Source organism: Cetorhinus maximus, chromosome 7 (genome assembly GCF_964194155.1).
Source record: "Cetorhinus maximus chromosome 7, sCetMax3.hap1.1, whole genome shotgun sequence".
NCBI lineage: Eukaryota > Metazoa > Chordata > Chondrichthyes > Lamniformes > Cetorhinidae > Cetorhinus > Cetorhinus maximus.
Genome location: NC_135885.1, coordinates 74,491,604 through 74,506,798, shown reverse-complemented (window position 1 = coordinate 74,506,798; position 15,195 = coordinate 74,491,604). Strand labels below are relative to the sequence as shown.

Genomic DNA, 15,195 nt, shown 5'->3' with positions numbered 1-15,195 from the left:
ATAACTGTAACCTATCTTGAATTTAGGCAAGATTGTAAGGAATATTAACTTTTATAGTCAGTGCATTGTTGAATCAACACTTTTTTATAGCTAGGTGCCTTTTTGAGGTTTTGATTCAAATGAACCACTTTCTCATAACTTTATCACTCCATTCCTGTTTAATTATAATACCTTCTACCTTTTGTTTCAGGGCCCTTTGAATGTTATTGCGAACATCGAGATGCATATGTAACCGAGAGGAAAAATACATCATGAATTTGTGGCCTAAAAGTTTTGAATATCAGAGGACTTGAAATTCACCTTTTAACTCAAGGTTAACAACTTTTCGAAAGTGTTGGAAGCCACCCTGTCACTTGAACAGTGTTCAAATAGTTAACCTGAAAATTAGTGAAGAAATGTGAAATCGAAGTCCCTCTTTTTCAAAAGAACGTGGAACTGAAGCAATTTTGTGAAGTTAACTTCATAACTTAGTCTGATTTAGCTGACAAGATGATTGATTTGAGTCACCTGACAGAGGAGGAGCAGGCAACTATCATGAGGGTGCTACAGAGGGATACAGACCTGCGAAAAGTAGAAGAAAAGAGAGTTAGGTAAGGTTTGTTTTTTTTAAAAAAACATACTTATGCTTACAGAATACTGTCAAATTAACATTTAATTTTTTCAGGAGCAAGTTCAAACATGTTGGTTACAATAATAACTTGAGTGAGCTAGTAGCACTCAACATGGTTCTAGAAGGGGAAGATGTTGTTTGACTAACATCATTGATTTTTTTTTGAGGTGGAGAACCCTATGTCATGGTATATTTGTACCCCTGGAATTAATTTTGTCAAAGGCATTCACAAAAGGTTGTTTATCGCCCCCTGCACCCTCCTCCATTGTAAGAAAGCAGTAAAAGTTGAGGCAAACCTGCAAATAGATTTTGTAAAACTTGTTTAAAGAAACAATATTAATTGTTACAGGAGTGACTTCAGTCTGGGGAAGTATCTCATGAAGTATCTAAGAACCCAATGCTAGAAGCCCAGCTGTTTTTTTAAATTTTGGTTAACAAATTGAGTTCAGAAACTCTTTGCCAAATAGCCAAGTTTGCAGATTCCCAACAAAAACACGAAATGCTGGAAAAACTCAGCAGGTCTGGCAGCATCTGTGGATAGAGAAAGTTAATGTTTCGAGTCCATATGACCCTGAAGAAGGGTCATATGGACTCGAAACGTTTACTCTCTATCCACCGATGCTGCTAGATCTGCTGAGTTTTTCCAGCATTTTGTGTTTTTTGTTTCAGATTTCCAGCATCTGCAGTATTTTGCTTTTATCTTGCTGATTCCCAATTTGTGTGGGATAGGTATGGTGGATTTGAGCAACCAGGGATCTACAGAATAATTAGACAAAATTTACAAGTGGACAGAATTGCCAAAAATGTGTGGAAAATATTAAAGAGAAAATGGTGTATATTTTCAAAATGAAGATCTGAGGATATAGTAAAAGTGACATAATAAATATTGCCAAATCCAATAAGAGTACAAATCTCAAAAGGTTATCCAAAAACTGTTTGTGGTGTTTTGGTTAGACTGAGCCTTTCAAGTTTAGTTACCAAGAGATATTGAAAATGTTCCAAATCTGGAATGCGCTTGGAGAAGAGCCATGGGGCAGAATTTTCCAGTGGGGGGGCGGGGGCCCCGCATGCCAACGTGTAAAATGACGCGTGATGACGTCAGGCAAGCGTCCTGACGTTGCCGCACACCATTGCGATATTTAGGTGGGTGGGCACACCGTGTTCTCAGATGCGCACCCGCCATTAATTAATCATGTAGTTAAGGCGCTGGAGGCAGCAATTGACTGCAATTTTTCAGGGCCCGTGCGATCTTCAGGACGTCACATGGGCGCAGCGGGCAGGTAGGAGACATTTGTATAAACCTCATCCACAGGTGGAATAAGAGGTGAGTGGGGTCGCGAATGTGATCTTTCAGGTATTTAAGTGTAAAAGTTACTTATACTTACCCATGTGAGCAGGAATCCTTCAAAACTCGTACCTGCTGCTTGGACAGGAGTAAAAGTCTTCAGGTCAGGACTCTATAGTAAAGATCATTTTTGGGGCCTGCAGCTTTCAGGAAGCTTTCCCTTAGCCTGGGAATGGGAGTTGTGCTCTCCACTGGAGGCACCTCCTCTGAGGAGGAAGGGGGAGGAGGCCAAGAATCCACATTCAGCCTCCAGGGGAGCCACCTTTGGGAGAAGGGGCACAGGGCCAACAGCAAGTCCAAGGCGGAAGGGGCTGCAGAAGACGCCACTATCCTGCTGCCAGGGTATACAGGCAGCGAAGCAGCTACCTCTATGTCTCGGATGCAATGCCGAAGGAGGCTCCGTCTCTCAAGGGAGACAGTCACCTCCGTTTGTCAGATGATAGGCCCTGAGATTTCCGCAAACTGTGGGTGGGCACCCCATGCCAGTGGCTCTAAAAGGTCACAGCTGCCCTCAACCTCTTTGCCTCCGATTCTTTCCAGGGGTTGGTGGGTGTGAGACTCTGCAGAGATCAATCAGCTGTCCACACTTGTGTCAAGCAGATGACAGACATTCTATTCAGGCATGCATTGACTTTCATCCACGACCGCTGGGACTTGGATGAGGCCAGCCAGACAGCGAGCCAGAGGCTCCGCACCAATTGCTGGCTTCCTCTGCGTCCAGGTTTTTGACTGCACACATGGCCATCAAGGCGCCAGCAGGTGAGCCTGTCAACAGGAAGGGATTCCGCTCCTTGAACTTGCAGAATCTGCAGCTTGTGTTCACACACTCTGCAAGTCTGTGCAAGATACTCGGGCAGCTCCCACGACGCTTACATATTTGGACACTCCCAGGTGCCGAGGCTCTTCAGTGATCCAGCATAGCTGGATGGATGCTGCTGGGTGACCAGGGCTATCCCCTCAAAAGGTGGCTCATGACACATCTCTGCTATCCAAGAACAGAGGCTGAGTAGCAATAGAATAGGAGCCATGCCTCCAAGGGCTGTGGCGGAGAGAACCATCGGTTTTGAGATGCGCTTCTGATGCTTGGACTGCTCAGGGGGCACACTCCAATACCCCCAGATCGCGTGTCACTGATAGTGGTTGCATGCTGCGCTCTCCAAAATCTGGCACTGGAAAGGGGTGACGCAGTGGACGAGGAAGACCTAGACGCAGTTGCTCCGGATGCACAGTCAGCAGTGAGTCCGAGGATGAGAATGCACAGGAGAAGGCTGAGGGGGTAGACGCTGATCCAGGCATACTCCAGGGAGGCAAGGACACCTGGGAGGCTTTAAACCAAAGAACCTTCAGCTAGCCCACCACAGATGGACCTTCAACACACGCCAGGTCTACTGGCTCCATACTTGATAACCTGAGTGCTAAATCTGCCTGGATAGTAACATTAACTAAGGCCCTTGTCAATAAAACTCAATGTCAAACAACTCACTCATAACATCATGGGCTCCCATCCACTTGCAGGGAATCGCCCTTAGGCATGGCAACATGTCACAATTTATTGAGGGAACATAAACCAAAAAAAAAATGTTGGACATCACCAAGTCTTCAATAAACTACAACAAAAACAAAAATAAAAATACCTGGAAAAACTCAGCAGGTCTGACAGCATCTGCGGAGAGGAACACAGTTAACATTTCAAGTCCGTATGACTCTTCAACAGAACTAAGGAAAAATAGAAGTGAGGTGAAATATAAGCTGGTTTAAGGTGGTGTAGGACAGGTAGAGCTGGATAGAGAGCCAGTGATAGGTGGAGTTTGCCAAAAGATGTCATAGACAAAAGGACAAAGAGGTGTTGATGGTCGTGATATTAGCTAAGAAATGTGCTAATAATGACATTAAGGGTTGAAAGCAGGATGAGCAAGGTACAGATAGCCCTAGTGGGGTGGGGGGGAAGGGATCAAAATAGGCTAAAAGGTTGAGATAAAACAATGGATGGAAATACGTTTAAAAATAATGGAAATAGGTGGGGAAAGAAAAATCTATATAAATTATTGGAAAAGGGGGGATCGGAAAGGGGGTGGGGATGGAGGAGAGAGTTCATGATCTAAAGTTGTTGAACTCAATATTCAGTCCGGAAGGCTGTAAAGTGCCTAGTCGGAAGATGAGGTGCTGTTCCTCCATTTTGCGTTGAGCTTCACTGGAACAATGCAGCAGGCCAAGGACGGACATGTGGGCATGAGAGCAGGGTGGTGTGTTGAAATGGCAAGCGACAGGGAGGTCTGGGTCATGCTTGCGGACAGACCAAAGGTGTTCCGCAAAGCGGTCACCCAGAATGCGTTTGGTCTCTCCAATGTAGAGGAAACTGCATTGGGAGCAGCGAATGCAGTAGACTAAATTGAGGGAAGTGCAAGTGAAATGCTGCTTCACTTGAAAGGAATGTTTGAGCCCTTGGACGGTGAGGAGAGGGGAAGTGAAGGGGCAGGTGTTGCACCTTCTGCGGTTGCTTGGGAAGGTGCTGTGGGATAAACTACTATGGGCCAACATAAGCACCGGTGAGAAACCAGAGAGGTGTGCCTTAAACGTAAATTTATGGGTGCCATGTCTAGGTTCTGTCCCCCTGCATGCTACGTCTAGGTGCTGTCCCCTTGTTGGCATTCGCATCTGAGACAGCCTGCTCACTGTGCTGTCCTGTTGGCCTCGATTTACCTTGGCTGACATCCTCTGGCCCGTGGAGCCTTTAGCCCTGCCTGGGAGGGAGTGGCCAGTTCCACAGCTGGCTTCTCCCCAGTGAGGTTGCTTTGGACCTTCCTGCTCATGGTAGATGGATGGGCACCAAGCTGGGATTCATGGTACCCAAACCATCTCCACACTGGCACTGACCAGCTGAGGTCAATGCCGCTGTGAGGGCTTGTAGGTCTGAGCGCAACCCCAGGAGGCCTGATTGTTCTCTTGGAGGAGCTCTCCATGTGAGTCGCCAGTCCTTCCATGGAGGAAGCATGGTGCTTGGCTATGAGACTCAATGCATCGCTGATGCTCCGCATGGACTCCTCAAGCACGGGCACCATGCCACGCATAGCCTCATGTATCTCCACCAGATTGTTCTGCTGCACTTCCAGCGTTTGCTGCCTCAGATGGCTCCAGAGGCACATCAGCCACTGACCAAGCATGTACCTGGCCCCCAGCAGTCCTCTGACTGCCAGCGCCCTGGGCACCGAGATGCTAGTATCTGCACTGGTGCCTGCCTGGCTGAGATGGCGTGATGCTGAGTGAATTTCCTATGGGGCCTCCTCTTGGCCATGCTCCGGTGATGCTGAAAGGAAGGAAAAGGACATTTGATTACGGTGCTGACAATTCCAATTTGAATGCCGTTCCCCTGGATCATCATGCGCTCATCCTTCCATAATCAGTGGTCAACCCATGTTGCTAACTTCAATCACCTGAGCCTTCAGCATTGCCATGGCTTCTGGGTCACACATGGTGACTTGAGTGCTCACCAAACATACCTCCCCCATGGCACCCCAGCCTCACCGCCACTGGTGGATCTGGGGCCATGACACCTCTCCAGATCCATGGCCTGCTGCTCGTAAGGTTTTAGGATTGCCAACTGGGCCTGGCCTCTGCCGGTCTGCATCCATCCTGTGGAATTGTGCGCAGTCTTCTGAAAAGGAGAGAAGAGCATTGATTAGTCCAGCCTGCACCTGAATTCCTATTGCATCCCTGCCAACCCAGCCACAGTGGAACATTACAGGACTCCAATTCTTTGTCATCCTGCAGCTGCTGCGCACTCAACTAAAGAAGCCAGGGCTGACCCTCCCAAATTGCATCCCCCCTTGCCATTGCCCAAATGCTGCCTCCTTCACATGTGGCACCACAAGGTGTTACTTTGCTAAGCAAGGAGGCACAAGCATGTGGAGCACAAAGATCAACAGATGGATTGGTGCCCCGCCAACTGGAAGTCCCCTCCCAGCATATTGGTACCCAGAATTTGACATGCTTCCCAGTTCCAGCACTATGCCTAGGTGCCAACCCTTGACTTTCACCCCCATTCTATACTCTGGGCATCAGTGTCACGTCACACATGCTGTGGCTGCGGATGCAGAACACACCCTAGCTCAACCCTCTCGGTGAACTAGGCATGGGAGGTATCTGCTGGCACACCCAGCGAGGGATACATGCCGTGAAGGATTAAATGCCATCACTGTACTCAGCTCCCAGTGGGAGGGAGGAGGAAAGGGGTGGCAGCTGCATTAAGTGACCTGAGGCAACATGGTACTCACCCTTCCTGAGCGCAAGATGTCGTTGAATCTTTTGCGGCACTGGATCCATGTGCACCACACCACATCATGGGAGCTGACACTCACTCTCAGCCACCTCCTACGCACGTTTGTTCAGGTCGGGAGGCTCCTGCGTCTCCCCTCGGAAGAAGGACCTCCCACTGCGCTGCCACCTCCTCCAGGAGGGCAGCTAGGCACTTATCGGAGAAATGAGGGGTACACTGTCCCACTAGCCTACCCTCTGGCCTGGCCTGCCCCAATGGCCTATTCTCCGGACTTGCGTGATGCACATTGCAAAGGCTGCCAGGCCTTAATTTTAAACAGGCTGCCGGGTCGCCATTGGACCTGGTGGTCTGGGTACCCGCCACCCACCCGCTCCTGCTATCCTCGGGAGCCATGCACTACACTAGGTGGGCCACCCGCGTAAAATGGCAGTGCGGGCCCTATCGTGAGCGGCGATCAGGACCGCGCACGCCCGCTCCTGCACGGCCCATCCAACATGGGGAAAATTCTCCCCATGAGGTAGATTTTCAGTAGTAAAGGAGTAAACAATGAAAATAGATGAGAAAAACTGAGGCCCTGAGATTCTTGGATAAAGAAGGGCAGAAGCTGCCTCTTGGCACCTGTGGTGCAGGAGTTTAGGATGGGCCCTAGGCCACTGGGTTTCCACCCCAAAACTACTACATCAGAAATTCTAGCAAGTCTTGGCACTTCTTTCCCAGCCTTATCATCAAAAATGTCAAGTATTTAAATCGTAGTGCGGTTGTGATGACATACATGCTAAATTCCACAGCTTCCATATTTGTATCATTGCCTACTATAATGACAAAATATCATACATGTCAGTGGCAAAAATGGTTGTTTTAAAGGGAAGCTGCTGAAGGTGAGATTTGTTTTGTAGACTTCTTTGGATTTGACAGCAGTAATCTGCAAAATCCTTCCAATTTTTAAATCTGGAAATTCTCACCTATCTGTGTTGTGGGTTACACATAAAGATAATTCATAAAATTGAAATCATACAGCCATTTGGCTCAACCTTCTTTTGAAGAAGCTTTTCAGTTAATCCCCACACTGCCGCTGATTCATTCTTCCTCATTAATCCTTAAATTTGCCCTTCACCTTGCCTGCTCTATCAACCACCCAAGCTTCTCTAGTATTGTATGTAACTGAAGCCTTTCACTATTAACCATTCTAGTAATTTTTTTCTGCAATTCTCCATGCCTTACCTCCCCTAATGCATGGTTCCTAGAACTGAAAATAGTACTCCATGATTCCATTATTTTTTAAAGATTTATCATAACAATGATGCCTTTGGATTCTGTGGGCTCAAGGAAAAATTGACAGTACATTTTTACATCTTCCAAAATGCACACCCTAGCCATATGCCCTGGATCTTTCACATGGGTCAGGTTGGCAGTGCACTTTGTCATCCACAATGGAGTGTTACCAATGATGGAGTGTATGAGTGGGTATGAAGGAAGGCCAGTTAGAAGGCTTGTCTCAGTTCTTCAACAGCAGCCCAGCTGCCAACATCGTTTAAAAGTCTCCTAAGCCTCAGGCCTCCCCACCCTATGCCACTTCAGATTTCCCTATGTCACCTCTATATGTATCTTCCATAGTGCCTACTGGGTAAGTGGCTATGTACAATCCTCAGGAGCAGTGCAGTAGCAATGGAAATTATTATAAAATTGTTTTTCCCAATCTAACAAACTCTGAACTTCAAGGCAATCAGTGATACTGGAAATGCTCACTCCAGTTAGTTGCCTATTAGTCTTGTAAGCAAACAAGAAACCAAATCAAAAACACATTCTGTTGTCAGAGCCTCCTTGAAATTTCAATTCTTCTTGTATCAATAGACTACCTACTGATCTGAAGCCATTAACAGCTTCTAAAACCCAACCAAAGCATACATAATAGCTACAGCTGTCATATGAAAACTTCCAGCTACATTGCCTGAAACTGACAGAATAGAATGGTGTCTTGTTTCTATTTCTAGGCAAAGTGCCTTTCAATTAATGGAGGGAAGCAGGTCCAGAGGATTTTACAACTTTTAAAAAGCAGGTGTTTTTAACAGCCAGAGTTGTCAGTTGATTTAAATCACAGCAGAGGCTGACAGGACATTTCTTTAACATTGTTAATGCATTTTAGCACTTTGTCCATTGGAAAAAGTGCTGTAATGCATGACCACACACAACAGTGGTGGTCAATGTAAGGGTCAACTTGCCTTTGCAGGGCAGATCTCAAGGATGAGTCACTTCATTAAAAAGACCTACCTTACAATAAATGCTCACAATACAGTGTGTAAATGGTGAAACTTAAAAGGTGTCAAAACATCTTGTACTTATTCCAACTTCTTGGCAACGCCCCTGTCATGAACTGTCCTTTTTGTTTTGGGCTTTCACCAGCAAGCAAATTAGTGTACAAAGAAATACAGTTTTTGTGGCTGTCACAATGGGAACGCTGATTTCTAAAGAGGTGCATGTGCATTTTGGACCCAAGGCCTTTCCAACCTGCCAAAAGGCCACCCGCAAATGTCGTGGGGCTGGGAAGGGAGAAGAAAATGATTTGGTTTTTGTTGGAAGAACAATGTTTAGTGTTTTGTGACCTGATTTGCATCACCATTGGTGGACAAAAATCTGGCCCTATCCCTCTAAAAGCTCAGGATCTCATATGCTTTTTAGGTAGCCTTGTCAATGTCCAAGATTTGTGTATGTACACTCCAAGATCTCTGACCCTGCACTGCCATTAAGATTAACAACTATGTTAATTCTTTTAATTGCTATTTAAATGGCCTTAATAGGCCTTTGACAGTTTGGTGGGTGCACAGCTGACTCTGATGCGTGCCCGCCGAACTGAAGATCTGAATAATGCATGGTGACGTCGGGATGCACGCCTGACGTCACTGCGGGTCATTTTATGCGTTATCGAGCAGCGCCCACCCCCACAGGCCGACCAGAAGATTCAGGCCATAGAATTGAGAATCTAAACAAATCTTTTTATGTAATAAAAATGGAGCATGGCTTTACTGTTAAGCAATTGTCAGTCAGTTCTTCTGCTTCGTGGCTCTTGAATTATTCTTGCTGTTTCATAGGCTCCCTAATTTAATTGCTAATGTTCCATTTTTTTTCCTCTAGTTTCTGGGTTGGGCCTATTCTTGGTTTCCTAGGTATCCACTGCTGTTTTGCTGTAGCAGTGGACACTTGCATCATTCTGTGCTCCTTCATTTGCCCTCAAGATCAAATTATGTTCCTTGATTGTTCCCTTGGTTATTTCTCCACATCCCACATACATCTCTGGATCAGTCTCTGCCAGCTCCTAACAACTGACTCATGCCTCTGCCTTTGGCTTGTTCTTCCAAATCAGCTGCCCCCATCTTCATTCCCTTAATTCAACAGGATATACTCGTGATATAAGGTGCCAATTAGATTTAAGTCTGTTCATGGCTTTCTTTCCAGAAAGGAAAAGATCAGGCATTGTACCACAATCTCTGAAATTTGCCTGATGCAAGAACTCTTAATTGTTTATCCATAAAAAAAATTGACTTCATTTCATTTCATTTGATTAAAAATGATCAAAAGGCAGTGAACAAGACAGCAATTGTTGCATAAATTTTGAAATCTGTCTTTATTTGATGTGTTATTGACTTTCCTAAGCTGTGGACTCATAATTACTATGTGACCTCCTCATGATTCAGTCAAATTGAATTGGGGAATTGGACAGTATTACTACTTTACATATGGCCCATTATTATATTGATGTATACTAAATTTATGCACTCTCTCTTTGTTACACGGTATATTTTCCCCAGATTTTGTTTTCCAATTCGCTACCCACGTCCAATTTCTCCCCCCCTCCCCACCCCCTTCCTGAAAACTGACTCCTACTGGATACCCTGGAGTGCCATTATTCATGCAAAGGTTGAGCATTAGCAGAATGAGTTGTGTAACACTGAAGCGGAATTCTTCATTTGTTGTCTTTTGCCACCTTTAGATCCATGAGCTGCATCCTAAGGCTTTAGGTTCAAGTCCCACTGGGGATTTGATCATCTGACTAGTTTTCATATTTTAAGACTTTTACTGTAACAAACAAAACAATCAACCGCATGCAACTAATACACTAAATTACAAAGTGTCTCCCTTCCTCCGCACCCCTTAACTTTCTAACATGACTGAAAACCCTGCACCATGTGTATATATTACACCACGCTCTGCAAAATTGTAGTCTTTGTAGAAACCAGTCCAAAGTCATTCCACAGCTTCCAACAGGCTGACTTCCTTCCCATTTCATTTGAGTCATAACATTGTGTCTGTCAAAAGTAGTTCCCCTTGATTTGGGGATTCTTGGAAAACTGACTGACTCTTAGCAATGACTTTTGACTTCTAGGGGGTCACGCTAATGACTCCACTTGGCCATGCCAAGGCAAATCTTCCAGTGTCTTTAAATCTCCATAGGTCGCATCTCTTAAACCAGAGAATGTACTCCCACCTGCATTCTGCCTGGTGCTTCTTGCTCTCTGTGAAAGCTGACATTTGATTTCAATAGGACTTAACCTGGGCGTCCAGTCCTCATGGTAGCCAGGTCACGTCATGTCATTGGGCAGAACTAATAAGTTACATGCTCCGCTTTATCTTTAATTTAAAAAAATTAAAGCATTATCATCTTAACCTCCAACTTGCAACAAGAGCTGTGACCCAAAATTGTATTATGTAGTCCAAGGATGTGGTTTGAACCTCATTTTAGAGTATCATAGCCTAGTAGTTATGGTACGAAATAGAACTCTGAAATTGAGTTCAAATCTCGCCATTGCCAGGTACCTCTTACAGAATTTTACAACACACAGGTCTGTTAGTGTTCATGCTTCACGGGATCCTCTTCTTGCTTTGCTTCATCTTGCCCTATGAACATATTCTTGTATTCCTTTCTCCAAGAAGTACTTGCTGTCTTCCTATTTTAAATGTGACTGCACTATTCACTTCAACCACTCTTGTGGTAGTAAGTTCCACATTCTCACCACTCTTGAGTCATGTGGTTTTCCTTGATTACTTATTGGATTTATTAGTGAATTTATTAATGTGTTTATGGTTTGGATTCTGCCACAGCTGGATACATCTTGCACATCCCTGTTTGGATTGGTTTCTTCTGGGCACCAAGAGGTAACATATTAGAATGGGGAAAACCAAGTCTAAAAACAATTAGATCATTGGCATTACAGTAAGAAATAGTATGGTTTTGGATGGGGTCAGAGTAAGAGGGAATTCGCAAGACCCAAGTTGGGTTTACACTGATTGCAGAGTGTGGTAAATAAAGGTAAGCTTCAGGCATCCATGTGGGAATTTGATGTTGTGGCGATAATTAAAATCTGGCTCAAAAGGGCAGGACGATATACTGAGTAGCCTTGGATATGAAGTGCTCAGCAAAAGTAGGGAAGGAAAGAAAGCAGGAATGGTGATGGTATTGACTTTAGGTATAATATGCTCTTTGGAGAGAGGGAGAGGATGCCTGAGAGGGGTCAAGGACAGAATCTATTTGGTTAGCTCGAACAGTCGAGGTACCATTATACTACTGGATGTGTATTAAATGCTACCAATGAGTGGGAAAAATAGAGGAACAAATTTGCAAGAAACTAGAGGTACAAAATCTATAGAAAAATAGTTAACGAGGGGCTTTTACTATCGCAGTCTACATTAGGGTGATTGTTGTGAGCAGCACAGAGGCAAGAGTTTCTGGAGTGTTCATGAGAATTTTCCGCATCTGTGTTTCCAGCCCAATGAGGAAGGCGGCATTGCTGAATCTGGCTCTTGGGAATGAGGTGGGACAAGTGAAATATCAGTAAGGGAACATTTAGGGGACAGTGACCATGGTATCACAAGGTTTGGGTTAGCTATGGAAAAAGATGAGGAGCAATCCAGAATAAACATAACTCATTCAAGGAGGGCCAACTTCAGTGGGGTGAGAACTGATCTGATGAGGTAACTTTAGAATCGAAGATTTACAAGTAAAACTAATTAAACAATGGGCTGCCTTTTAAAGAGGAGAGAATTCTGGTATGATCGAGATACATTTCCAGTAGGGCATACAGTCGTAGGTACATTTTCACTAGGGAAACCGGTAGGAAAAAACAAAGTGAAAGCTTCCTGGATGATGGTAAAACAGAAACATAGTGCTTATGAAATGTCAGGCTGATGATACAAGTGTGAATCGGGCTAGATGTAGAACGTCCAAAGTTTTGAAAAAACATAAGAGCATCCAAGAGTATGGGAAGTGACGAGATTGCCAACTAGCATAAGAGGGAATCCAAAAATTTTTGATGGGCATATAACTAGTAAAAGGATGGTCAAATAGGATAGGGCTAATTTGGGGACCTAAAAGGGGATTTGTGTATGGGAATAGATATTAAATGAATACTTTGGTGGCAGCAGCAGCATTTTCCTTGGTAAACCTAATGCAAAGTCATACTGAAAGAAGAGGCAGTAGAGGCACTGGATGAACTGAAAATTGAAAAAGAGGTATCTGTACTTAATGTTAAGTCATCATGAGCAGATCAATGCACCTGAGGATGCTGAGGGAAGGGAGAGTGGAAATTGCACTGGTTATAATTATCCAATCCTCCTTGGATACAGAAGTGGCAGAAAAGGAATGGAGAATTGCAAATGTTGCACTCGCGTTCCAAAAAAAAGTATAAGGATAATACCAGCAACTACAGACCACTGCATTTAACGTCAGTGGTGGGAAAGCTTTTTTGAAATGATAATGTGGGACAAATTAATAGTTGCTTGACAAGTGTGGATTAATTAAGGAAAGACAGCACAGATTGAGATTTCAGTTAACTATGATTTGCCTTTAAAACAATCAAGTTATTTAAGAGGGTTGATGAGGGTAATGTGGCTCATGTGGTGTACACTGACTTTCAAAAGGTGTTATCATCAAGTGCCATGTAAAAGGCTCCTGATCTCATTACAGCCTTAGTCCAAACATGGACAAAAGAGCTGAATTCCAGGGATGAAGTGAAAGTGATATCAAGGCAGCATTTGAGGGGGTGCAGTATCAAAGAGCCCAAGCTGAACTGGAGCCAATGGGAATTGGGTTGGTGTTATACATGGCAAAAAGGAAGATGGATTTGGTTGTTGTAGGTCAATCACCTCAGTCCATGGACAACACTGCAGGAGTTCCTCATGGTAGTGTCTTGGGCCCCATAGGGTGGATGATTGCACAGTGTTCAGAACCAATCATGACTCTTCAGGCACCGAAGCAGACTGGCTTGGACAACATTCAGGCTTGGACTGATAAGTGGCAAGTAACATATGTGCCACCAGTGCCAGGCAATGACCATCTCCAACAAGAGAATCCAACTATCTCCCCTTGACATTCAATGGCATTATCATTGCTGAATCCCCCACTATCAATATCCTGGGGGTTACAATTGACCAGAAACTGAACTTGACTAGCCGTCTACAACACTGTCTACAAGAGCTGGTCAGAGGCTGGAATTCTATGGAGAAGAACCCTCCTCCTGATTTCCCCAAAGCCTGAACACCATCCACAAGGCACAAGTCCGTCAGGAGTGTGATGGAATACTCTCCACTTGCCTGGGTGACTGCAGCTCCAACAACACAAGAAGCTCGACACCACCCAGGAAAAAGCAGTCTGCTTGATTGGCATCCCATCCACCATGTTCAATATCCACTCCCTCCACCGATTCACAATGGCAGCAGTGTGTATCATTTACAAGATGCACTGCAGCAACTCACCAAGGTTCCCTCAATAGCACCTTCCAAACCCATGACCACTACCACCTAGAAGGACAGGGGCAGCAAGTACATAGGAACACCAACATCTGGAAGTTGCCCTCCAAGCCACTCAACTGTCCTGACTTGGAACTATATTGCCATTCCTTCACTGTCACTGGGTCAAAATCCTGGAAAACTCTCCCCCCAACAGCACTGTGGGTGTACCTACACCACATGGACTGTAGCAGTTCAAGAAGGTGGCTCACCACCACCTTAAGGGCAATTAGAGATGGGCAATAAAAATGCTGGACTAGCCAGTGAAGCCCATATCCTGTGAAATAATAAAATAAACACCCTTTTGAGACAACAGTTCTAGTTTCAAACAAGGAAATAGGAAGGTGTACAGTTTATTTCCACATTCCTTTTTGATTTATTTTATTTAGTTAAAAACACATTTAATTTTGCAAGCAAACCAAACCTCTTGAAAATGAATAAGGTGAGAAAATAAAATAAACTGGTTAAATGTGAGATGCACACACTCTCCTTTGTGGAAAATTGGAAGTGTAAGAGTGTAGATTGAGGATTACTGCTGAGGTGAGTGGACAGTGGATTTTTGGAGTGGAGGGTGCAAGAGTTGGATGGATCACTCTAGGGTGAAGAGGCACAATAGGAGTTGAAGTATTGGTAGGAAGGGAAATGGGTAGGGGACATAATGGGTAGGGTCTTGCAAGAGTGCTTGGGAAAAGGAATGATTAGGAGCTGCTAAAAGTCACATTTCTCCATGTAACCCCCAACATAAATACGGCTGCTGACTACTTTCCCTGCCATGGCACAGCATACTACCCATCATTTCCCATATGAAAATAAAGGGGGGAAATCAGAAATTCTAGCTAGTCTTGGAACTTCTTAACCTGCCTTATCATCAAACATGTCGAGTATTTAAATCATAGTGCGGTTGTGATGACATACATGCTAAATTCCACAGCTTCCATATTTGTATCATTGCCTACTATAATGACAAAATATCACATATGTCAGTGGCAAAAATGGTTGTTTTAAAGGGAAGCTGCTGAAGGTGAGATTTGTTTTGTAGACTTCTTTGGATTTGACAGCAGTAATCTGCAAAATCCTTCCAGTTTTTAAATCTGGAAACTCTCACCTATCTGTGTTGTGGGTTACACATAAAGATGATTCATAAAATTGAAATCATACAGCCATTTGGCTCAACCTTCTTTTGAAGGAGCT

At 44.5% G+C, this 15,195-nt stretch overlaps 1 protein-coding gene across 3 annotated transcripts in view; it reads left to right on the top strand.

Annotated features, from left to right (window-relative positions):
• The window catches only part of sytl2a (synaptotagmin-like 2a), a 160,025-nt gene that overhangs the window by 29,274 nt on the left and 115,556 nt on the right, over positions 1-15,195 (top strand). For all 3 annotated transcript variants that reach the window (XM_078545715.1, XM_078545714.1, XM_078545716.1), the window contains exon 2: positions 191-590. In XM_078545715.1, coding sequence (XP_078401841.1) covers positions 490-590 — 101 coding nt within the window. In that variant the 5' untranslated portion in view covers positions 191-489. The remainder of the gene's footprint in view (positions 1-190; positions 591-15,195) is intronic.